The sequence below is a fragment of the Myxine glutinosa genome, chromosome 2, assembly GCF_964187855.1.
Source record: "Myxine glutinosa chromosome 2, kmMyxGlut1.1, whole genome shotgun sequence".
Lineage (NCBI taxonomy): Eukaryota > Metazoa > Chordata > Myxini > Myxiniformes > Myxinidae > Myxine > Myxine glutinosa.
This window is the reverse complement of record NC_136262.1, coordinates 233,583,980-233,610,356: the sequence shown is the minus strand read 5'-3', so window position 1 is coordinate 233,610,356 and position 26,377 is coordinate 233,583,980. Positions and strand designations below refer to the sequence as shown.

The window sequence follows — 26,377 nt, the reverse complement described above, 5'->3', positions numbered from 1 at the left end:
CGCCACCCGCGGCCGCGGAGCGACCCCGCCACCCGCGGCCGCGGAGCGGGGTCGCTCCGCGGGTCGCGGGGGCGCTCCGCGGGTCGCGGGGGCGGCCGCGGGTCGCGGGGGCGGGTCGCGGGGGCGGTCGCGGGGGCGCTCCGCGGGTCGCGGGGGCGCTCCGCGGGTCGCGGGGGGCGCTCCGCGGGTCGCGGGGGCGCTCCGCGGGTCGCGGGGGCGCTCCGCGGCCGCGGGGGCGCTCCGCGGCCGCGGGTCGCGGGGGCGCTCCGCGGTCGCGGGGGCGCTCTGCGGTCGCGGGGGCGCTCTGCGGTCGCGGGGCCGCAGAGCGACCCCGCAACCCGCGGCCGCAGAGCGACCCCGCAACCCGCGGCCGCAGAGCGACCCCGCAACCCGCGGCCGCAGAGCGACCCCGCAACCCGCGGCCGCAGAGCGAACCCGCGGCCGCAGAGCGACCCCGCAACCCGCGGCCGCAGAGCGACCCCGCAACCCGCGGCCGCAGAGCGACCCCGCAACCCGCGGCCGCAGAGCGACCCCGCAACCGCAGAGCGACCCCGCAACCACAGAGCGACCCCGCAACCACAGAGCGACCCCGCAACCACAGAGCGACCCCGCAACCCGCGGCCACAGAGCGACCCCGCAACCACAGAGCGACCCCGCAACCCGCGGCCGCAGAGCGACCCCGCAACCCGCGGCCGCAGAGCGACCCCGCAACCCGCGGCCGCAGAGCGACCCCCGCAACCGCAGAGCGACCCCGCAACCGCAGAGCGACCCCGCAACCGCAGAGCGACCCCGCAACCACAGAGCGACCCCGCAACCCGCGGCCGCAGAGCGACCCCGCAACCCGCGGCCGCAGAGCGACCCCGCAACCCGCGGCCGCAGAGCGACCCCGCAACCCGCGGCCGCAGAGCGACCCCGCAACCCGCGGCCGCAGAGCGACCCCGCAACCCGCGGCCCCAGAGCGACCCCGCGGCCCCAGAGCGACCCCGCGGCCAGAGCGACCCCGCAACCCGCGGCCACAGAGCGACCCCCGCAACCCGCAGCCACAGAGCGACCCTGCAAGCCGTGACGTCGACCGATATGATCTGCCCACATTATTACATCATTACACGTGCTTGTATAAAGTTTGATTTAAATTAATCCCTTCAGCTCTTCTCAAAGTTTTACCTGATATGATGTCTGACCTTTGACCTTTTGATGCTGAAATCTAATCAGTTGATCTTTGCATCATAATATATATTTATACAAAGTTTGGTCAAAATCGGCAGTCTGCAGCCTCCTCACTCTCTGCAGACCTGGACAAAATCACACTGGTCAAACAAGTGGAACACGTCTTTCAATCCTGACAAATCTCACACTCCTACGATGTCTCTCCGAAAAGACCGACTGGACAACCCTCCCATCCACTTTCTGAATAATCCTCTTGAACAAGTTCTGTCACTCAAGCTTTTGGGTCTTACTATCTGCCATGATCTTTCCTGGGAAAACCACATTTCCAAGCTGGCCTCCAAAGCCAGTCACCGACTGGGCATCCTCCGTCATGCAAAGTCCTTCCTTGGCACATCTGAGCTCCTCACCACATACAAGGCTTTCATCCGCAGCTCAATGGAATACTGTTCCCCCCTCTGGGCCGGTGCTCCTGCCTCACACCTAGCTCGGCTTAACGCTGTTGAAACCAAAATTTTCAGAATCATTGGAATCTACTGTGATGAATCTAACTCCAAGGGCCTTTCACTCACTCACCGTAGGCAGGTTGGTGGTCTTTCTGTCTTCTACCGACTCCTATCCGGCCTTGCTACCCCAGCTCTCTCTGTGCTCTGTCCCCCAAATATTCCTACAGGCCGCACAAGATCTGCCAGCAACCCTCTTCTGGTTAAACTGCCAAAATCAAGACTCTCTGCTCACCTTCACTCTTTCATTCCTCGTTACTCTCGCATCTGGAACAAACTCCCTCACTCTTTTCAATCCCACTCCCCCCAGGTCTTTAAAACAGCTGTTCACCACAATCTCTTGTCTTCCCCCATCCAAAACCTTGATGTTTTTTTACCCCTGTTAATTCACCCCAGATCCACTTTTTTGAAATACAGACTTCTCTCCTGGAAGTCCTAGCAGAGTCCACGTGTTTTATACCTTGCCCCCCACCCTTCCCATGCCTCCTCCCCTCTCAAGCCCTCTCCCTCCCACAGATCTCCCGATGTCCCTGTTCTCTACTGCTGTACTTGTGTGCTTCCCTCTCTCTCCCCATCTAATCTCCTGCTCCCTTTATTATATGTTTTATGTGTCCGTTTTCTTTTGTGATTAATGTTAGGTCTTGCATGAGCCTCGATCTTGTATCCCCCCAAAAAATCCCTTCACTGGTTTGCAAGTTAGCTGGCAACAGAATTTTTACCTAACGGGACCTCTGAACTTCGACGTTTCGACCCCATAATCTAATCGGTTCATCTTTGCATCATTATACATACTTGTACTAAGTTTGACTTGGATATCTTCAGCCGTTCATCGCGGACGGACAATCCAAAAACATAATGGTTCTGGCGACTTCGTCAATTGGCCAATAGCATACCTAAACCACCACCATTTCATATGAATCTAACTTTTTGAAAATTGATTAATCAAAAATACCCTTTACAGCCAAATCACTTGCTAACTGTTGTGTCCAAATATCAGCTACCAAGCTCAAAATCTGCCTGAGATATCGCCCAGATATTAAAGGAAATAAATAAGTACTTAATAAATCGATAATAATTAACTAATTGATTAATTTAAAAAACAAAAATACCGTTTTTGAGAAAGTACTTGCTCACTATTGTGCCCAAATTTCAGCTTCCTCGCAAAGGATGGCTGAGATATCGCCCGGACAAACGAACGAACATGAAAAATCGGTCAGAGACCGAGGACATGCCGGAATGTACTTTTTTATCTGCCATTTTGGACAAATATAACGGCCAAACCACGTGACCGATGACGTCATTATTATTTGTTTTCTAAACTAATTTATTCCTTGATGATGCTCAAGAAATTTCATCTTGATCGGATGAAGTTTTGTACTTGTCGAATTATGACGTCATAATGGAGGCACCTATGACATCATAAACATATTTTATTCCCCATGGAGAGTTCTTTACAATGAGCCATGTCTCCATTTTTTCTTTTCAACAATTTTGGAGATATGGAGGTGCAAGGTTTTTTGGTTTTTCCAAGATGCCGGCCGAACCACGTGACCGATGACATCATTATATTTTTTCTCCACCAGTTTATGCCGTCTTGTCGCTCAAGAAATTGCATCTTGATTGGATGAATTTTTGTACTCGTCCAATTATCGAATTATGACGTCATAATGGATGCCTTGGGCCGAGAGAGTTAAAAATTGAGCATTCTATTCCAGGGCAAGACAAATACGTGTGTAAAGTTTGGTGAATCTATGTGCAACGGTGTAGACGTAGTACTGTGCATAAACACAGACAAACCAACCAATCAACATACTTGCCGGAATCTTTTCCGGCAAGTAACAAACAACCGGAGTGAAAACTGACTACTCCCTTTGAACGTGCGTCATCGCCGGGCCCCTTTCGGTGCCCGGTGATGACGTCATGCAGCACCTGGAGATGGCATAGGAAATAAGCGGTGTACAAAAAACAGCTCGTTTGTTGCATTTCATTGAAATAAGTTTTTGTAATTTAATTAAAGGTGCTCTACCTGCAGAAAATCTTTCACATCATCAAAAGGCTTCATTGTAGTAACTTTATTGTCACTACAAACGTGAAGCATACCTTATTCATATACTAATGGTGCTCCATGTCGGTTGCAACGAACAGGAGTAAAATTAAAAGTGGAAAAAAAACGAGTCTCATTAAGCAATAAATCATTAAATCAACAGACATCACTAAGCGTTTCCCTTGACCAAGACTAAACCAACCTCGTGTCGACTTCACCAGCAGCAAAACGAACAATTGACAAACACGGAGACGGCAGTTCATGTTGCAAGATGTACACATGATAATGGTCATAAAAAGTTGCTCAAGCCAACAGGAATACACTTAACCATCAAAAATACGGAGAAAACCTACAGATAAAAAAGTGAAAACCTGAGGAAATTAAACCGAAAAACAAACCAACAATATCTAGAATACAAACTTCAAGTACATTATTTCATAGAAATACGCTGTGGGCATTAAAACATTACTGCAATAATGCTTAACCAACCATCTCGACACTGCGATGTAGATGTTGGCCATGTGAGCAGCAAATATGGCGATGCCGTGCAACGATTCTCCGAGAAATGCAGGCGACTCGACAAGAGGACGCGTCAGCGGTCGTAGAAGGCATGGCGCTTCCCTGGTGGTGGTACACAATGTCATGATAATAATACAATACCATAGTTTCAAGGGAACCAACCGAAATGTGATGCATTACTTGGAAGTCCCATAATCATGTGCCATTATAAAAGGGTTACTATGCACCAAATAGTATGACGGTAAAAGTCAAATCAACTCGAGTACAATCCACATCTATTCGACACTCTACTGTCCTAGGATTTCATTTTAAATGTTCACATCACCACAGACAAGTTGCCAGATCTTGGCTCATTGGTTTCATACATAAGGCTGAATTGAAGGGTTTTTTTTACTTCGTCCCAATGCAACGCATGAAATGTAGAGGCAGGGGAGAGCCAAAAGATGCCCAACTACAAGCTCAACCGCATGGCTCCCCGCAGGATGACAATACCGCCGTACACCAAAAAGTGCAGGGCTGCAGTAATGGGGAAAAAGAGGCAGGCAGCAAAATATTTGTGAAAAGCACCAGAGGTGGTTTGCTTCAACCAGGAGTCAGACCCGCTGCAGGCTTGGCCAAAGGAGAACGGAAATGGAACGCAGTGGGAGATCGCGTGGTCATGTTGCTTCCGGTAAAGAAACAAGTCAATGGGAGTCACAAAGGTCCAAGAGTTCCAAAGACCAAGGAAAACCTGGATCTGAGGTTTCAACAAGTTCTGCGTTCACCGTCTTATGCAGTAACGCTTCTTAGTGTGGGTACGAGACGATAATATGGAGAACCCACTGAGAGTTTCTCTTGCAAAAGTGACATCTGGCAGTTATAAGAGACATTATCCACTGATCCCAACTGTGATGCAGACGTCTTGATCTCAAGTGAAAAGTACGTGGGATGGAGTTTTGCGAATCAAATTGTTCGATTTTTTTCCCCCTGGCAGAATATCAACAGCTCACCCCTCTGCCGAAGTGTTTAAAACTTTACTTTTGTTGAGGGGACATGGGGTAGTATGGTAAAAAATAATACCATAATTCTTCTGTCACTACAAGAGCATACTCGACTAGATCGCCATGCGATTTCTTCCTCAACACAAATACAAAATGCTTTCTGATAACAGGAATGAGTGTTAAAACAAAAAGAGGAACAAAAAAAGTCTTGAACAATCAATTTTGATAATAGCAAAGTCAACAAGTGCTTTTGACATTCTCCAGTGAAACGATTCATGTTCCACATGACCTGATAGTGTCATACCTCACATGCAAAGTGTGCTGAGGACATCAAAAGCAAAGGAAAAAAAAAGGTTCAAAGACGATATCTGAGGTCCAAACAAGTATTTGAACAAAAACAAAATTCCAGTTGCCTGTGCTTCTGCACTCTACTCTCTGCACATTGTGCATGTGATGGATATTCTCAACAACACTCGGGTGTTGTCTAACGTTCGGCCTGCACTCCAATCATCTGCATGCTTGCAAACTAGCTAAGAAAATTGTAGGAGCAGACATGGGCTGTGCACAGGTACTGTATCGACCTACAGGTGTATGTGTAAGCACAGGAACCCCAAGCCCGTGCGTATGCATAATAGTAGCGGCCCTGGGATCCTGCGTTCTTTCCCACAAGGTTTTCATACAACCCCATGAATTACATCAATCCCGAGGAATAATCCCGAATTGCAAATGGCAGCTTCGTCGGATTGCTCTCAGGACTCCGCTCGTGGAATGCGGTCTCGTGCCCTCATTTGTGGTTGTCGTGCGGTTGCTGTGTGTAGAACAGGATGTAAGCTTTCGCTCGAGCCACCGTCTCTTCTTCAGAGCGAGTCACAGTGCTGTCATTGAAGTGGTACCAGTGACCGTTGTGAGCAGCATAAGCAGTGTAATGTCCGGAGCCAATCCTGTGCATAGGGATAGCAAATGGCAGTCAGGTGAGTTGCAAACAAGTCATGAAGCTCGACTTACTTTGACATTTATTTTTTAAATATGAATTAACACACATGGTTGCATGACAGTCGCTGGACATTGAATGTCGAGCAAGTGTCGTGCAACCATTAATGTTTCTTTTTACGACGCTTTGTGAAGGCACTCCACAAGACCCATCAACAAATTAACACCAACCATTAACAAAAACCGAGAAACAAGACACTTCCGGAACAGAAATCCTCATCTTTCGAAGACGACCTCTCGGCGTATTGGATTGCGTCTGGCAGTGGTGGAAGTCGGACCCCACAGAAAATTTGCTCCACAGAGTGGACGGTCCAAATGAGAGCTCTGCACAGATGTTTATGCTTTACAATATACAGAACACATGAAAACACAAAATATGGAAATTGCAAAGACTACAGTGCTCCTGTCCTTCCTATTTTGGCCAAATGTAGAGGTCAGAAGGCACTAATTAAATGCCAATCATGTCAGAAAGGAATTAGTGTTGGGAATTTAGCATTTTATCCCAATTTCCCCAAAGAGATGTTCTGGTTATTAGTCCCCTACCAGTTTCACCGGAGGAGAACTATAGTTTCGCTCTCCGTCCGTCTGTCCGTCCCACTTCTGGTTTTCCAGACTTTTTTCCCCAAACCCTCCAACATATTCAACTGAAACCTGGTACATGGCTTTATTATGATAAGTTACAGAACAAGTTCGAGCTTCAGGGTGCTTCATCAATTTTTCAGTTATGCCCTTTTTGGACTTAGAAAATATCACATCGGAAGGGGACATGTATGGCAAAGCAATTCTCCCTCTAAAGTAGGAGCTTCCTCTCAGGAACAGTTGAAGCGGTCTGCAACACACTGCTCGACCATGGCCACAGCACATCTGAGTGACCATCTTGTGCAGAAACTGAGTTTTGGCCTCAACACCACCTGAAACGATGTCTCAGCTTGACGGAAAAGCCAGACTAGGAACTGTCTCAGTTCTTACAGCACACTGTCCATTAAGGAAGTACCTCAAGCAGCAGCAGCAGTTTTCAAAAGTTGGGAGTGAGATGCATTTTGAGATGCTTTATAGTTTATTCTATTACTGCATATTTATCCTCATGCTTTTTCCATCCGTCTGCCACACTATCTCCCTCTAAACAGTTGTGCAGAAATTCACCAAACTTGGTAGTTATGATCACCACATGGCAAGAAAGTGCAAGCGTGGTGTCATTTTGGCCTCACTTCCTGGGACGGGGTCAAAGTGTCAAATACCAAAAAATCATGCCATTATGGGCACATTTTTAATGAAACTTTGTGGACGCAATCAACATTGGGGGACGCATGAAATATGTAACAATTCTTTGGATTTGACTGCCAGTTCATGACCGAGGGGGTGTGGACAAAGTCACAGGGGTCAAAATGAATGAATGAATGAATGAATGAAACAGGGAAAAAATTATTCGAACTCAAAAATTTTATATTGAGTCAATCTGGGTGGAACCTTTTGCCATCTTTCAACTTTGCTTTAAGTGGGAAGCGTTAGGATTTGCAATGGCATGCCATAGACTTCACTCTAGTTATTTCTTTATTTATTTTTAAATCCTACTACTGTGTATTAAATAAGGAAATTCTGTATGTATGTATGTATGTATGTATGTATGTATGTATGTATGTATGTATGTATGCATATGCATCTGAAAATCAGAGAAAAAAAAAATGTTTGATCCTATCTCCACCAAATTTTGCATACATGTTGGTTAGGGTGGTCCCCAAATGAATGGGAAAAAATTAAATTCATAAAAACATTATGACCACCCTGCCATTTTTTTTACATAGACTTAAAGAAGTTAACATACAAAATTTCAGCAAAATTGGTTAATATTTAGAGGTGCCACAAGTGGCCACTAGTAAGGTGAGGATTGGTCCCGGGTAGACCAATGTGAAGAACTCGAAACCCCAAAACAGCTCCAGTTCCTGAGGGAACAAGCAAGTGACGTGAAAAACGACAGACAGGAGGGGAACAAGTGAATCCTCTTGGATTGCGCTGAGGTTCGGGCATGGAATTTCGAGCCTCGATCATGGTTCGAGCCTCGATCTTGTATACAAAAATAATAATAATAATAATAATAATAATAATAAGAACCTTGGGCCGAATCTCGCGCTTCACCAGTGCGCGTGCGCGAATTTACGTCACGTCGGCAGCGAGAAGGGGTTCCCCAACACGAACCAATCAGGAATTGCCACGTCACACTTATATGATCTCAGAATTCCTGTGACAGGAATTCGCGTTACACTGGCTGGAAGTCATTCGCTAGAGGCGCTTCCTCAGCGCTAATAAAGGACAATAGAAGGTTCCCCAGATGGCTGAATCATAGCACACTTTGGATTAAGGACAATAAGGTGACAATTTGGACAATAAGGACCTCACGAAAGATGAAGAGCAAAGGCAATGCCTTCTTCAAGTGGTGGCCAACCACCAAAAGAACTTCCCTGATGCAAAGAAAAAGACTTGTTGCTGGGTTGTAAGAACTCGAATAAGATCTGAATAGGCCCCTGCTGTGGTCAGTTATGAGAGAAAAAGTTTAGTTGCCACAGACACATTTTAGGCATTGCTATAAAGCTTTTTTAGTTGAACAAAAGTGGTTAATTTGATGCATCGTTTGTATTAACATTAAATAACAAATAGACTATAGTGTACTGCATACTGTTGTGAGCTCAATCTGCAATGGCTTTGTGGCACCTTTAAACGTTGTCCAATCTATACCAAATTTTGTATTCTAACTTCTTTCAGACTATGTAAAGAAATGGCAAGGTGGTTGCAATAAAATCTTTAACTTCATTTTTCGGGACCACCCTAATGTTGGTATTACCCAGGGTCAGGTCATGCCCCCCCCCCCCCGCCCCACCCCTCTCGCAGGTGAGGGGGGATGTCTTGCCAATGCTCCCAAAGGGGTGCTTCTAGTTACTCTATTTATTTTTGAACGACTTCTTCTATGGTGCAAACTCTTCCTGACCCTTGACGTTTCAACTGCCACCTGCGATCCGGTGTCTTCAACGTCCGACATTCAATAATGTTACCCCTCCCTTGCTCATTCTGCCTCCTGAACCCTTGCAGTTTCACCGTCCACGTTGACTTGTGATGTTTGTCATCTCTCCCTTCCTCCCTTGACATGCACTTCAATATTTTGCTCCACAAAGGGTAATACCCAAAACGTCACCTTCACCTCAATTCCTACGGCGGTAAACTTGCACTTTCTCAACTCTTGTTTGGGAAAATCGATTGCAGTAAGAGGAATATCTGTCTGAAGAGCATGTACCATGTACCAAGTACCCTCCCATATGTTATTTCATCAAAATAGATTCATCAAACACCTTAAGGTAGTGCTGCAGAGACTCCCCCTCCAAAAACTCGAATACGTAATGTGAAATTACATTTAAAAATTGGGTACCAACCAATTTTGACTAGCAGGATTTATGGAAGTCTGTGCGACCCTGGCTCCACAAAGGCAAGACTACGACATTTTAGATGCAAGGGATCTCTGGGAGATCGATCAGCTAACTCCTTGCCGTGGGTACGTTCAAGCAGGACTGACGAGAGCTAATCAACAATAACAACTAGCAGGGTCTCAAGAGTGTGGCCCTGCTTGATATGACCTTGCCATTTGTCATGGTGAGCTGAGAAAGTTTTTATGCAGCCCCATGTGATACTTTATGTCTTCATCACATTCAATATTTCCGGATACAGTTATGTTACAATCATACAGTGAGTTTTCATGGTTTGCACTCTTTCTTTGTTTTCTTTCTTTTTTTGATGATGTGCCATCATTCTGTGTCTTAGGGAAATACACAGCTCTTACAAGTATCCAAATTGACTTTTATCGTGTTGTATATCATTTGATTTTGAACAATGTGCATGCATCTAATTGTATCATATTTTGTTATCAGAGACAGATTTATGAAAGCCAAATGTTGAATCATTGATCTATATAAAAAAAAAAAACACCTTTAGAGGCCATTTTTCTCCGCAAGCGGGGGTTGGCCTTTTTCGGGGACCGTGGTTGTTGTTGTTTTTTGGTCCCCTTTTTGAAGCAATGTTTTACGGCCGAATGCCCTTCCTGCCGCCAACCCTTTTTGTCGCCTTTTTATGACAAACAGGGAATTACCAGTGAACTGGTACTCAATTTGCCGACCTCGGAAGGATGACAGGCTGAGTCAACCCCCCTGGCGTTAATTCAGCGATCGACCGGGATTCGAACCCAGGATCCTAGGATCCGAAGCTGGCACCCTAGCTAGCCCAACACCAGGGTAAGATCCATTGATCTATGAAAGATGGAATTTTTTACGGCGTAGCCCATACAGCAAATCTGTCTAGAACAGTGTTCGTCTGTCTGTATGTATGTATGTATGTATGTATGTATGCATGTATGTATGTATGTATGTATGTATGTATGTATGTATGTCCCCTCAAACGTACACCAATCAGAGCTGAGGATCTGGTCACATGACAGGGGTGATGTCATTACGGCAGTACGGCGGCTGATTCCGCACACCACCATTTGGATTCCAACGCCGTTCATGCCGAACATATCGTCAAAACTGTCATATATCACAATCTCCATGCTCTACCTTTACATTTTTAATCAAGTGTGAAACACAAACAAACCAATTGTTAAAATGACCATCAAATATTGAAAGCATAGACGCTACGGGTCTTCAAACGACACAGTACATATAGGCCATAGGCTTCATTCCTTCACGCCTCACCTTCAGGCCGCTTCGGACAAATTAGCTCAGGTTTCTTAATACAGTAGTATTGTTTTCGTAAAAATAATAATAATAGCGTTAATACTAAAAATATAGTAAATATAATCCTAACACTGCAATCCCGATATCATGCTGCATATACTTTTTGGCCATATTTCTGAATGGTGAAGAATCACTTTAAAATTATAATATCTCGATCCGTCTTTCATCAAACAGACCGAAAGTCTAACAGCGGCGTAGCAGGGCTTGTTTGATACTTTAGCTGAAGAGGATAGTATGACCTGGGTGGGGATACCAGTTAGCAAAGAATGCGTTTTTTTTTTTTTTTTTTTTTTTTTGCATTGAGACACTGGTTTATTCTATGTTTCGAGTCAACAATGAACCAACCATACACCGCTTCAATCTAGAAACTTTGCAATGACGACAAAGGGATTGCAGTATATATATATATATATATATATATATATATACATACACACACACACATACAGTCATGTGAAAAAGTAAGTACACCCCATGTAATGTTTTGACTTTTTCAACATACAGCTATTTGATCTTCATTTCAACAATATTGATAGATAAAGGTGATATATTATAACAAATATCATGAAACATTTACATTATGTAGTCCATTATATAATTTAAATAAACATAAATGCAAATTTCGCATGTGGAAAAATTAAGTATACCCCTACATTTATCACTACTTCAAATACCTAAAATTAAAATCAGGTGCACCAGCTCAGATGCAAATGATTAGAACATCATTAGAGAGGATCTTGGAGGAACCTGTCTTATTTAAACCTCAGACATTTAGTTTGGTTTGCTCTTTGTTGTTGAAGTGTGCGGTGTCACCATGCCTAGATCAAAAGAGCTCTCTGAGGCCTTCACAAAGGTTATAGATGCCGACGAGTCTGGGAAGGGATTTAAAAAGATCTCCAAACAATTTGAAATCAATCATTCGACTGTCCGGAAGATCATCAACAAGAGGAGAAGATTCCAAACAACTGCCAACTTGTTCAGGCCAGGCCGCCCTAGCAAGTTCAGCCCGAGAGCAGACCGCAAGATGCTGAAATAAGTCTCGAAGAACCCCAGAATGTCATCACGGGACCAACAGGTAAGCTCTTGCCACTGTTGATGTCAAAGTGCACGAGTCTACCATTAGAAAGAGGCTGCACAAATTTGATCTACATGGGAGGTGTGCCAGGAGGAAACCTTTGCTGTCCAGAAAGAACATCAGGGCAAGAATAAAGTTTGCCAATGAACACCTAGGCAAAGACCAGCACTTCTGGAACAATGTGCTCTGGACAGATGAGTCAAAGGTAGAGCTATTTAGCCACAGTACCAGAAGACATGTTTGGCGAAAACCAAAGACAGCATTTGACAACAAGAACCTGATACCAACTGTAAAGCATGGTTGTGGAAATATTATGGTTTGGGGCAGCTTTGCTGCATCAGGGCCTGGGCAGTTCACCATCATAGAATCCACTATCAAGTCGTCATTGTACCAGAGGGTGCTTGAGGACAATGTGAGGCCATCTGTCGGAAAGTTGAAGCTCAACCGAAGGTGGACCTTGAAACATGACAATGACCCTAAACATACCAGTAAATCCACCAAGGAATGGCTGAAAAGAAAGAAATGGAGGGTTCTGGAATGGCCAAGTGAAAGCCCAGATCTAAATCCCATCGAGATGTTGTGGGGGGATTTGAAACGAGCTGTGCATGCAAGAAACCCCTCAAACATCGCACATCTGAAAGAATTATGCATGGAGGAGTGGGCAAAAATTTCTCCCAGTCGATGTCAGAGAATGGTAGACAGTTATGAGAAATGCCTCCTTGAGGTTGTTTCTGCCAAAGGGGGCAATACCACCTATGAGAGCCAAGGGTGTCCTTACTTTTTCCACATGCGAAATTTGCATTTATGTTTATTTAAATTATACAATGGACTACAAAATGTAAATGTTTCATGATATTTGTTATATTATATCACCTTTATCTATCAATATTGTTGAAATGAAGATCAAATAGCTGTATGTTGAAATATGTTGAAAAAGTCAAAACTTTACATGGGGTGTACTTACTTTTTCACGTGACTGTGTGTGTATATATATATATATATATATATATATATATATGTATATATATATATATATATATATATATATATATACTGCAATCCCTTTGTCGTCATTGCAAAGTTTCTAGATTGAAGCGGTGTCTGGTTGGTTCATTGTTGACTCGAAACATAGAATTAAACCAGTGTCTCAATGCAAAAAAAAACAAAAAAAAAAAACGCATTCTTTGCTAACTGGTATCCCCACCCAGGTCATACTATCCTCTTCAGCTAAAGTATCAAACAAGCCCTGCTACGCCGCTGTTAGACTTTCGGTCTGTTTGATGAAAGACGGATCGAGATATTATAATTTTAAAGTGATTCTTCACCATTCAGAAATATGGCCAAAAAGTATATGCAGCACGATATCGGGATTGCAGTGTTAGGATTATATTTACTATATTTTTAGTATTAACGCTATTATTATTATTTTTACGAAAACAATACTACTGTGTTAAGAAACCTGGGCTAATTTGTCCGAAGCGGCCTGAAGGTGAGGCGTGAAGGAATGAAGCCTATGGCCTATATGTACTGTGTCGTTTGAAGACCCGTAGCGTCTATGCTTTCAATATTTGATGGTCATTTTAACAATTGGTTTGTTTGTGTTTCACACTTGATTAAAAATGTAAAGGTAGAGCATGGAGATTGTGATATATGACAGTTTCGACGATATGTTCGGCATGAACAGCGTTGGAATCAAAATGGTGGTGTGCGGAGTCGGCCGCCGTACTGCCGTAATGACATCACCCGTCATGTGACCAGATCCTCAGCTCTGATTGGTGTACGTTTGAGGGGACATACATACATACATACATACATGCATACATACATACATACATACATACAGATAGACGAACACTGTTCTAGACAGATTTGCTGTATGGGCTACGCCGTAAAAAATTCCGTCTTTCATAGATCAATGGATCTTACCCTGGTGTTGGGCTAGCGGCTAGGGTGCCAGCTTCGGATCCTAGGATCCTGGGTTCGAATCCCGGTCGATCGCTGAATTAACGCCAGGGGGGTTAACTCAGCCTGTCATCCTTCCGAGGTCGGCAAATTGAGTACCAGTTCACTGGTAATTCCCTGTTTGTCGTAAAAAGGCGACAAAAAGGGTTGGCGGCAGGAAGGGCATTCGGCCGTAAAACATTGCTTCAAAAAGGGGACCAAAAAACAACAACAACCACGGTCCCCGAAAAAGGCCAACCCCCGCTTGCGGAGAAAAATGGCCTCTAAAGGTGTTTTTTTTTTTTTTTTATAGATCAATGATTCAACATTTGGCTTTCATAAATCTGTCTCTGATAACAAAATATGATACAATTAGATACGTGCACATTGTTCAAAATCAAATGATATACAACACGATAAAAGTCAATTTGGATACTTGTAAGAGCTGTGTATTTCCCTAAAACACAGAATGATGGCACATCATCAAAAAAAGAAAGAAAACAAAGAAAGAGTGCAAACCATGAAAACTCACTGTATGATTGTAACATAACTGTATCCAGAAATATTGAATGTGATGAAGACATAAAGTATCACATGGGGCTGCATAAAAACTTTCTCAGCTCACCATGACAAATGGCAAGGTCATATCAAGCAGGGCCACACTCTTGAGACCCTGCTAGTTGTTATTGTTGATTAGCTCTCGTCAGTCCTGCTTGAACGTACCCACGGCAAGGAGTTAGCTGATCGATCTCCCAGAGATCCCTTGCATCTAAAATGTCGTAGTCTTGCCTTTGTGGAGCCAGGGTCGCACAGACTTCCATAAATCCTGCTAGTCAAAATTGGTTGGTACCCAATTTTTAAATGTAATTTCACATTACGTATTCGAGTTTTTGGAGGGGGAGTCTCTGCAGCACTACCTTAAGGTGTTTGATGAATCTATTTTGATGAAATAACATATGGGAGGGTACTTGGTACTTGGTACATGCTCTTCAGACAGATATTCCTCTTACTGCAATGGATTTTCCCAAACAAGAGTTGAGAAAGTGCAAGTTTACCGCCGTAGGAATTGAGGTGAAGGTGACGTTTTGGGTATTACCCTTTGTGGAGCAAAATATTGAAGTGCATGTCAAGGGAGGAAGGGAGAGATGACAAACATCACAAGTCAACGTGAACGGTGAAACTGCAAGGGTTCAGGAGGCAGAATGAGCAAGGGAGGGGTAACATTATTGAATGTCGGACGTTGAAGACACCGGATCGCAGGTGGCAGTTGAAACGTCAAGGGTCAGGAAGAGTTTGCACCATAGAAGAAGTCGTTCAAAAATAAATAGAGTAACTAGAAGCACCCCTTTGGGAGCATTGGCAAGACATCCCCCCTCACCTGCAAGAGGGGTGGGGCGGGGGGGGGGGGGGGGCATGACCTGACCCTGGGTGCTACCAACACGTATGAAAAATTTGGTGGAGATCGGGTGGCCATTGTAAGTCGAGTCCACCTCCGTCTGCCCCGTCCCTCATAGGGTGGTGGGGGGGAGGGTTTTTTTTTCCTTGTACCTACGCCCTGAACCTGGGTAATACCAACATTAGGGTGGTCCCGAAAAATGAAGTTAAAGATTTTATTGCAACCACCTTGCCATTTCTTTACATAGTCTGAAAGAAGTTAGAATACAAAATTTGGTATAGATTGGACAACGTTTAGAGGTGCCACAAAGCCATTGCAGATTGAGCTCACAACAGTATGCAGTACACTATAGTCTATTTGTTATTTAATGTTAATACAAACGATGCATCAAATTAACCACTTTTGTTCAACTAAAAAAGCTTTATAGCAATGCCTAAAATGTGTCTGTGGCAACTAAACTTTTTCTCTCATAACTGACCACAGCAGGGGCCTATTCAGATCTTATTCGAGTTCTTACAACCCAGCAACAAGTCTTTTTCTTTGCATCAGGGAAGTTCTTTCGGTGGTTGGCCACCACTTGAAGAAGGCATTGCCTTTGCTCTTCATCTTTCGTGAGGTCCTTATTGTCCAAATTGTCACCTTATTGTCCTTAATCCAAAGTGTGCTATGATTCACCCATCTGGGGAACCTTCTATTGTCCTTTATTCCCCTCCTGTCTGTCGTTTTTCACGTCACTTGCTTGTTCCCTCAGGAACTGGAGCTGTTTTGGGGTTTCGAGTTCTTCACATTGGTCTACCGGGACCAATCCTCACCTTACTAGTGGCCACTTGTGGCACCTCTAAATATTAACCAATTTTGCTGAAATTTTGTATGTTAACTTCTTTAAGTCTATGTAAAAAAAATGGCAGGGTGGTCATAATGTTTTTATGAATTTAATTTTTTCCCATTCATTTGGGGACCACCCTAACCAACATGTATGCAAAATTTGGTGGAGATAGGATCAAACATTTTTTTTTTCTCTGATTTTCAGATGCATATGCATACATACATACATACATACATACATACATACATACATACATACATACAGAATTTCCTTATTTAATACACAGGAGTAGGATTTAAAAATAAATAAAGAAATAACTAGAGTGAAGTCTATGGCATGCCATTGCAAATCCTAACGCTTCCCACTTAAAGCAAAGTTGAAAGATGGCAAAAGGTTCCACCCAGATTGACTCAATATCAAATTTTTGAGTTCGAATAATTTTTTCCCTGTTTCATTCATTCATTCATTCATTCATTTTGACCCCTGTGACTTTGTCCACACCCCCTCGGTCATGAACTGGCAGTCAAATCCAAAGAATTGTTACATATTTCATGCGTCCCCCAATGTTGATTGCGTCCACAAAGTTTCATTAAAAATGTGCCCATAATGGCATGATTTTTTGGTGGAGATCTATATATATGCCCATAATGGCATGCCCATATGCCCATAATGCCATGATATATATATATATATATATATATGTATATATATATATATATATATATATATATATGCCCATAATGGCATGCCCATATGCCCATAATGGCATGATATATTATGGGCAACTTCAGCACAACAACTGTTCGTCTGGAGCTTCATGAAATGGGTTTCCATGGCCGAGCAGCCACACACAAGCCTTAGATCACCATGCACAATGCCAAGTGTCGGCTGGAGTGGTGTGAAGCTCGCCACCATTGGACTCTGCAGCAGTTGAAATGCGTTCTCTGGAGAAATGAATCACGCTTCACCATCTGGCAGTCCGACGGACGAATCTAAGTTTGGCGGATGTCAGGAGAACGCTACCTGCCCGAATGCATAGTGCCAACTGTAAAGTATGGTGGAGGATGAATAATGGTCTGGAGCTGTTTTTCATGGTTCGGGCTAGGCCCCTTCGTTCCAGTGAAGGGAAATCTTAATGCTTCAGCATACAATGACATGATAGACGATTGTGTGCTTCCAACTTTGTGGCAACAGTTTGGGGAAAGCCGTTTCCTTTTTCAGCATGACAATGCCCCCATGCACAAAGCGAAGTCCATACAGAAATAAATGGTTTGTCGAGATCGGTGTGGAGGAACTTGACTGGCCTGCACAAAGCCCTGACCTCAACCCCATCGAACACCTTTGGTATGAATTGGAACGGCGACTGTGAGCCAGACCTAATCGCCCAGCATCAGTGCCCGACCTCACTAATGCTCTTCTGGCGGAATGAAGCAAATCCCCGCAGCAATGTTCCAACATCTAGTGGAAAGCCTTCCCAGAAGAGTGGAGGCTCTCAGTACCAGGAAAGTAAACTACCACCGGATAATAAGTTCTCGTGCTGGCAGTTGCTACGTACACACAGGTCAGCTTTATATTTGGAAGCAAGCGTTTATCACCACGCTGGGCCTATCATATCTGTTCCTCTCTGGTTATGAGATCAACATTGTAACTTGTAAACTTGTTCCAATAATGATGACACAGCATCCAGCAGTGCAAACACTCATGGTTGACTTGGTTTGTGAATGTCAACCTGGCCTGCACAATTAACTGCACTTGCTTGCAAAACCAAAAGACGTGTAATTGCTGCATACACATGCAACGCACAACAGCAGGGACAGGATTCAGATTAGCACAAATCCCTACAACCCGATATCACTTTAAAATACACTCTCCACTACAAAAAAAACCGACCACGTGAATGTTGTTGATGCGATTTATTTATGTGACATGATGGGACACAGGTGAGGTGCAAACCTCTGATAGAGATAAAAGCTGAATAATTACAAGTCCATTTCATTGGGACCTAATTGCGTAACGCTGCATTGTGGCGAGTGTTTTCACATGTGGGTCCAATGAGGAAGTAACGATCTCAGTACCAGGTTTGTTCACCTCCAGCTCTGGTAGCAATCACTGCATTGCACTGTCATTGCATTAACCGTACGAGCAGTTGAATCAGAGCCTAGGGAATGGCATTTCATGTCCGAATCAGCTCCTGTTCCAGCTCAGAGGGTCTGTGGCTGGCTCGGCAAAGTTCTAATGTAACGGTCAATATGGATCGAGTTGGTGTGAAAGGTTTCAGCGACATCACGCTACAACATAACACTTCCACATCTAAAATTTTCAGCTTCCTGGACACAGACTGGGGCATATTGCTTATTGTGTCTTCTGTAGATCTGTGCACGGCGATCGTGCCTTTCAAGGAGAAACTTGGATTAATAACTGAACATAACATTTGGCCATTACCTCCGTGTCCATTAGATGTGCTGATTTGACCACTGTGAATGTGCTTGGGTGCGTCGCGGTGCAAGTATTTAACGTGGAACAGGATGACAAGCACGGATCCCTGCGTCACAGACACACCTCAAGGCTGCATTGACACTTATCCTGCGATGTCTGGGGAGTACGTTTGTAGTACTGTGGGCAGTTTTAAATGGATTGCATAGATGGGTCATGCAAATTTATCGGTCCTGAGCAGGAGTCGTTATCCTGGGATGTCCACTTCTTGGCACATGTCTTGTTGATCCATAACGTCTTCTGAGGTCATAAACAGTTCCTCTCCTCACATTAAAGAGCCTTGCAACATTGGCTAATGGAAGACCCTGGATGATGATATCCAATAATTTGATTCCTCACATATTCTAGCAGACGTGGCATTGTAATGGATTGTTAATTAATGTAATCAGTGTTTTTGTATTGGATGATCCACATGCTGGTGTCTCGGAAAGGCTGTTTCAAACTTGCTCAGAATGCCTTGTATCACTTCCAAAAACCCAAGGGTGCATGAGTTGCACGTGCTGAACAGTTACTGCATGAGGCAATTATGTTACGTGGAAACTTGTATTCAGGTGTTCTGCACATCCCTAGTGCCAAAAGGGCACTTTGAATGAATACTGGAACAGTCCTTCAACAATTTCATTGTCAATTCTACATGTTTGCTTTTTCATGACAAAGAGTATATGACCGATAGTGATTCAGTTTAGCTTTGTTTTATATTGATGACCTGTAGGACATAAGCAAACTGATGTTCAGATATAATTCCAAGTCATCAGCATGTTTGTTTTGTGGTGAATTATGAACAGACCTTTATTTAGTCCGAAGATTCCAATTCTATGGAGTAGGCCATGAGGCCCATCAAAGCCTGCACTGATTGCCAATTTATGGTTATTTGTCTATGCTCACCCTTTTAAATGCTGAATGCCAAACAAGGAAGCAGAACATATCATTTTCAAAGTCTTTGGTATGATTAGGCCGTTGGTTCAAATCAATGTCATTGCTCCACCAAGTCTGGTTGAAGTTGATGAACTGATAATGGCAAAAGTTCCTTGTACGTCTTTGTATATCATGGAATATATTTTTATTCTGGATCAATTTTCGCACTGTTACTAACTGACCAAAAACTCGTTTATTTAAGCCTGGTGTTGGCTTCGCGGTTAGGGTGCTGGCTTGGGATCCTAGGATCCTGGGTTCGAATCCCAGTCGATCGCTGAATTAATGCCAGGGGTTCCGACAGAACTCAGCCTGTCATCCTTCTGAGGTCGGCAAATTGAGTACCAGTTCACTGGTAATTCCCTGTGTTGCAAGAGGCGACTAACAGGGTCGGCGGCAGGAAGGGCATCTGGCCGTAAAACATTGCTTTAAAAAGGGGACCATGGTGTCCAAAAAAGACCAACCCCCGCTCTGCGGGGAAAAATGGCCTCCAAAGGCGGGGTTTTTTTCTTTCTTTTTCTCACCTTAACAAGGGATTTTAGCAATCGACACTTAAGACCCTCATAGTTAATATGGTACATGATTCAAGATCTTGTCCAACCACATTGGCTAACAAAGTCCAGAGCAAATCTGGCTAGTTTCCAAGCAAAAATGTACTCAACATGTAATGGACACCAAAGGGACACAAGTCACATTATGAAGACAAGTTGTGTTCAAAATGCACTCGTTTAGCACAACATAAGTACATGAAGCCAACAATACACTGAGGGTATTTGGGAATGAGGTTTCAACGGTCTTACAAAGCACGCACCCAGAGCCATGATGCACCACAACCGCCACGAGGTCATACAGGATGCTTTCAGAGGTGCTTTCCTGGGGGCAAGTGACATCAGTCAGTACATTGGGTATGTAACAGTATATAATCCCACATCAACTCATTAATATGTATCCATCAAGTTATCCAACTTCATTGGCACTTGGAACACGAAAAAAGATGAAAACATTACTAAATCTTAGCTTATTCCGAACAAAAATCCTAAAATGGCATGGACAATATTATTGGCACCTTTTAGAAGTTGTTAGAAATAATTAGATTTCAAGCAGGCGATTCTCCTTTACTTTGAAATTGAACTCACCTATGGTGAGTTGCAGGTGCCTGCAATATAAAAATCACTCATTCAACCAGCTTGAATAAGAAAAGGAGTCATTCTGCTGTTTTGTTCCACTGTGTATACCAGAATGAGCATGGAGAAAAGAGAGAAAATGAGAGAATTGTCTTAGGAGGTCAGAGACAAGATTGTAGCCAAGCATGGACAATCTCAAGGCTACAAGTCCATCTCCAGGGACCTTGATGTTCATGTGTCCACCATATGCAATGTTATCAGGAAGTGTAAGGCACATGGCACTGTAGCCAACCTCCCTTGATGTGGCCGAAAGAGAAAACCTGATTGAAAATTCCAGCGAAGGATTGTTTGAATGGTGGAGAAAGCACTACAATCAACTGCCATACAGATTCAAGCTGACTTTTCAGACACAAGATACGACAGTTTCAACTCACACCATCCGTCGCCAACTCAAGGAAAGGGGGTTCAATGGTAGGAGACCAAGGAGGACCCCATTGCTGAGAGAGTTTTCCAAAACACACCTGAACAAGCCAAAATCCTTTTGGGAGAATGTCCTGTGGAGAGATGAGACCAAATTAGAGCTTTATGGTAAAGCACATCATCTCTATGTTTACAGAAAACAAGATGAAGCCTTCAAAGAAAAGAACACCTTCCCTACAGTCAAACCTGCAGGAGGTTCAGTGATGTTTTGGGGTTGCTGTGCTGCCTCTCGCACTGGGTGCCTTGAATGTGTGCATGACATCATGAAATCAGGAGATTACCAAGGCATTTTGAAGTGCAATGTTCAACCCAGTGTCAGAAAGCTGGGTCTCCGTCAAAGGTCATGGGTCTTCCAGCAGGACAATGACCCCAAACACACTTCAAAAAGCACCCATCATATGACAAAAGGCAAAACACTGGACTGTTCTGAAGTGGCCAGCAATGAGTCGAGATCTAAATCCCATTGAACATCTGTGGGGAGATCTGAAAACATCAGTTGGGAGAAGGCGCCCTTCAAATCTGGGATAACTGTAGCAGTTTGCACAAGAAGAGGGGGCCAAACTGCCAGTAGAGAGGCGAAGGAAGCTCATTCATGGCTATAGGAAGTGCTTTATTGCAGTTATTTAGTCCAAAGATTGTGCTACCAAATATTAAATCAAGGGTGTCAATAATTTGGTCAATGCCATTTCTTTTTATTTTCTGATTTAAAAGGATATATTAAGTCTTGGAGTGCCTCTTGGAAGGCCAATCCAGCTGAAGGCATTCTCAGTTCCTTTCACAAAGCTCGGCACAAGTGTGTGTCTATCCTCAGGAGAGCCAGGAAACAATATCTCTCTACTCTCTCAACTGAACTCTCAAACCTGTCTCCTTCCTCCAAATACTGGTGGCATCTGGTCAAATCCGTTTCTGGTGTTTGTTGCCCCTCCATCCCCTCCCTTACCTCAAATGGCTACACAGTTGACACCACACATGACAAAGCCGAATGCCTCAACTCTGTGTTTGCCTCAAAATCTTGTGTCCCAAACCCATCTCTCTCTGTTCCCACATTACCCAGTCGAACCCAGCTGCTCCAGGACTCTGTGTCCTTCTCTCCTGACAAGGTGGAGAAGTTTCTGTCAAACCTGGACTCTGATTCTGCAGCTGGACCAGACGGCATCAGCCCACAGGTCTTAAAATCCTGCTCTGCCGCTCTATCACACCCTCTCTCTGTTCTCTTCACCCTACCTTTTGCTCAAGGTCATCTGCCATCTGCCTGGAAGTCAGGCAACATTACCGATTTACACAAAAAAGGTGCAAAAACAAATCGTTGCAACGACAGACCAATCAGCCTGCTCCCAATTATCAGCAAAGTCATGGAATCCATCATTGCTTCAGATATAAAATTCTTCCTCTTCTCCAATGGCTTGATCTCTGATCATCAATTTGGTTTCAGACCAGGTCACTCTACTCTGGACATGCTGCTTCTGCTGTCTCAACAATGGATGGAGGTCCTCAATGCCAAAGAGGGAATCAGAGCTGTCTCCCTTGAGATATCACGTGCCTTCGATACGGGCTGGCACCCCGCTCTGCTCACCAAACTCTCCTATGGTATCCATGGAAATCTCCATGCATGGCTTGCGGACTTCCTCTCTGGTCGTAGTCAACGTGTGGCCCTGAATGGATTTTTCTCATCTCCCCTTCCTGTTCAGGCTGGAGTTCCCCAAGGCAGTGTTCTGGGCCCTGTGCTTTTTCTGGTCTTCATCAATGATCTCTCTGACTCTGGAAAATCCTCTCTATCTCTTTGCAGATGACTCCACTCTCTGCCGCTCCATTCCTCATCCCTCAGATCGGCACTCTGCAGCATCCTCACTCTCTGCAGACCTGGACAAAATCACAGACTAGTCAAGCAAGTGGAACATGTCTTTCAATCCTGACAAATCTCACACTCTTACGATACAACAACAACAACAGACATTTTAGGGCCATTTTCCCTGCAAGAGCGGGGGTTAGCCTTGCGGTCCCCATGACAATCTTCTCCATTTTGCCCTATTTTCTGCATCTCCCCTTGTTAACCCCCTTGCCCGCATTTCTTCTTCGACCATCTTTAGCCAAGTCTTTCTCAGTCTTCCCAGTCCTCTACTTCCTTCTACATTCATTTCCATCACTCTTCTCAACCAGTCACTTTCATCCTTCCTCAACACATGACCAAACCATCTCAAACTGTTTCTCTTCACAGCATCCATCATAGGCTCTATTCCCATCATCTTTCGCAATTCATCATTTGTCTTCCTCTCACACTCTTACTATGTCTCTCCGAAAAGACTGACTGGACAACCCTCCCATCGACTTTCTCAACAATCCTCTCCAAGAAGTTCTGTCACTCAAGCTTTTGGGTCTCACTATCTGCCATGATCTTTCCTGGGAAAACCACATTTCCAAGCTGGCCTCCAAAGCCAGTCGCCGACTGGGCATCCTCCGTCATGCGAAGTCCTTCCTTGGCACACCTGAGCACCTCACCAAATTAAAGGCTCTCATCCGCAGCTCAATAGAATACTGCTCTCCCCTCTGGGTGGGTACTCCTGCCTCACACCTAGCTCGGCTTCACGTTGTTGAAACCAAAGCTTTCAGAATCATTGGAATCACCTCCAATGAAGCTGATTGTGAGGGCCTTTCACGCACTCACCGCAGGCAGGTTGGTGGTCTTTCTGTCTTCTACCGACTCCTCTCCGGCCTTGCTCCCCCAGCTCTCTCTGTGCTCTGACCCCCAAATATTCCGACAGGTCGCACAAGATCTGCTAGCAACCCTCTTATGGTGAAATTGCCAAAATCAAGACTCTCTGCTCACCTTCACTCTTCCATTCCTCTTTCCTCCCGCCTCTGGAGCAAACTCCCTCACTCTCTACAATCTCACTCCTCCCTCCAGGTCTTTAAAACAGCTGTTCACCACCATCTCTTATCTTCCCCCATCCAAAACCTTTATCTTTTCTACCCCCGTTAATTCAACCCAGATCTACTTTTTGGAAATACCGACTTTTTTCCTGGAAGTCCTAGTAGTGTCCATGTGTTTTATACCTCTCCCCCCCTTCCCATTCCCTCTCCCCCCAAGCCCTCTCCCTCCCACAGATCTCCCGATGTCCCTGTTCTCTGCTGTTGTACTTGTGTGCTTCCCTCTCTCTCGTCATCTTGTCTCCCGCTCCATTTATTGTATGTTTTGTGAGTCCATTTTTTTTTTTTTTTTTGTGATTAATGTTAGCTCTTACTCGAGCCTCGATCTTGTATACAAAAAGAAAAAATATAAAAAGTTCTCAATCAAAAACAAAGGTTCTGTAATATTAACAGTGAAATAAAGAATTGTGGAGAACAAATACTTTTGTCAATTTCAACTTATTTTTAGAGAAAATTGTGAGTTATTTGAAAAAAGTGCAAGGGTGCCAATATTTTTGGCCATGACTGTATGCCTCCTCATAATTCTATATTGGGGTGATACAAACAGTTCCTTGGACTTCATGGTCGAGTTTCTGCTCTGACATGCACTGTCAACTGTGGGACCTTATATAGAAAGGTGTGTTTCTTTCTAAATCAATGAATTGGCCACAGATGGACTCTATTCAAGTTGTCGAGACATCCCAATAATGTTCAAAGGAATTTGGATGCACCTGATCTCAATTTGGAACATCATAGCAAAGGGGTTGAATAGTTATTGACTCAAGACATTTCAGCTTTTCATCTTTTATCATTTTGTAAAAAATTCTTTTATAAGTTCCACTTTGACATTATGGGGTATAATGTGTCTATCATTGACAAAAATATCAATTAAACACACTGTACGTATGCCTTGTTGCATCTTCTCACGAGTGTTTTCAGATATGCTGAAGATGTTTTGCTCCTGAAATATCGTTGCATGCCTGTCTGCTCACATGTGAATGTCGTGATATTGAAACACGTGGATGGACATTGGACAATGTGATGCATGTGAACCTCCTTGTGATTGGCAATGGCTAATGCCACAAGGAGGTTCACATGCATCACATTGTCCAATGTCCATCCACGTGTTTCAATATCACGACATTCACATGTGAGCAGACAGGCATGCAACGATATTTCAGAATTATTGGAATCTCCCGCGATGAAGCTATCTCTGAGGGCCTTTCACTCACTCACCGCAGGCAGGTAGGTGGTCTTTCTGTCTTCTACCGACTCCTCTCCGGCCTTGCACCCCCAGCTCTCTCTGTGCTCTGTCCCCCAAATATTCCTACAGGTCGCACAAGATCTGCCAGCAACCCTCTGATGGTTAAACTGCCGAAATCTCGGCTCTCTGCTCACCTTCACTCTTTCATTCCTCTTTTCTCCCGCCTCTGGAACAAACTCCCTCACTCCCTTCAATCCCACTCCTCCCTCCAGGTCTTTAAAACAGCTGTTCACCACCATCTCTTATCTTCCCCCATCCAAAACCTTGATCTTTTCTACCCCCGCTAATTCACCCCAGATCCACCTTGTTTGAAATTCCAACTTCTTTCCTGGAAGTCCTGGCAGTGTCCATATGTTTTATACCTCTCCCACCGCCCCCTTCCCACGCCCCCCCCCCCCCAAAGCCCTCGCCCTCTCTCAGATCTCTCGATGTCTCCATGTCTCTCGGTCCCTGCTCTCAAATGTTGTGTTTGTGTCCTTCCCCCTCTCTCCCCATCTTGTCTACCGCTCCCTATGTTATATGTTTTTTGTGTCGGTTTGTCTTTCTGTGTGATTAATGTTCGCTCTTTCACGAGCCTCGACCTTGTATACAAAAAAAAAAAAAAAAAAAAAAAAAAAAAAATTTGACCAATCTATAACAATCTAACGGAAGGTGAATTACCAGACTAGAAAAATGAAGATAGGCCACCTAATCTGTAGAACAATTTGTAAAATTTTCCAATTTCACCGCTTGGTTCATGTCAAAGTTTTCCTGCCTCCCAGTACATGTGATGATCGATACTTGTGCATTAAAAGCAATTTCTTCATGTAAACTTATCGATTTGATGCCACAAACGAGAATCCTACACCAAATCCGTTTTAAAGTCTTGCAACAACCAATAAGGAATCTATCTTCCCAGGGTATTGATATTGAACCGCAATCTTTCCAGAAAATCAACATAAAAAGTGTTCGATTTTACGAAAAATGTGATTTAAAAAATAAAAATCATAG

The 26,377-nt window shown here is 44.1% G+C and overlaps 1 protein-coding gene across 2 annotated transcripts in view; it reads right to left on the bottom strand.

The window, feature by feature from the left end:
- Nucleotides 1–3,724: 3,724 nt before the first annotated feature.
- The window catches only part of USP3 (ubiquitin specific peptidase 3), a 75,209-nt gene continuing 52,556 nt past the window's right edge, over nucleotides 3,725–26,377 (bottom strand). For both annotated transcript variants that reach the window (XM_068106080.2, XM_068106081.2), the window contains exons 14-15: nucleotides 20,427–20,488; nucleotides 3,725–6,151 (exon numbers count right to left, since the gene is read on the bottom strand). In XM_068106080.2, coding sequence (XP_067962181.1) covers nucleotides 5,995–6,151; nucleotides 20,427–20,488 — 219 coding nt within the window. In that variant the 3' untranslated portion in view covers nucleotides 3,725–5,994. The remainder of the gene's footprint in view (nucleotides 6,152–20,426; nucleotides 20,489–26,377) is intronic.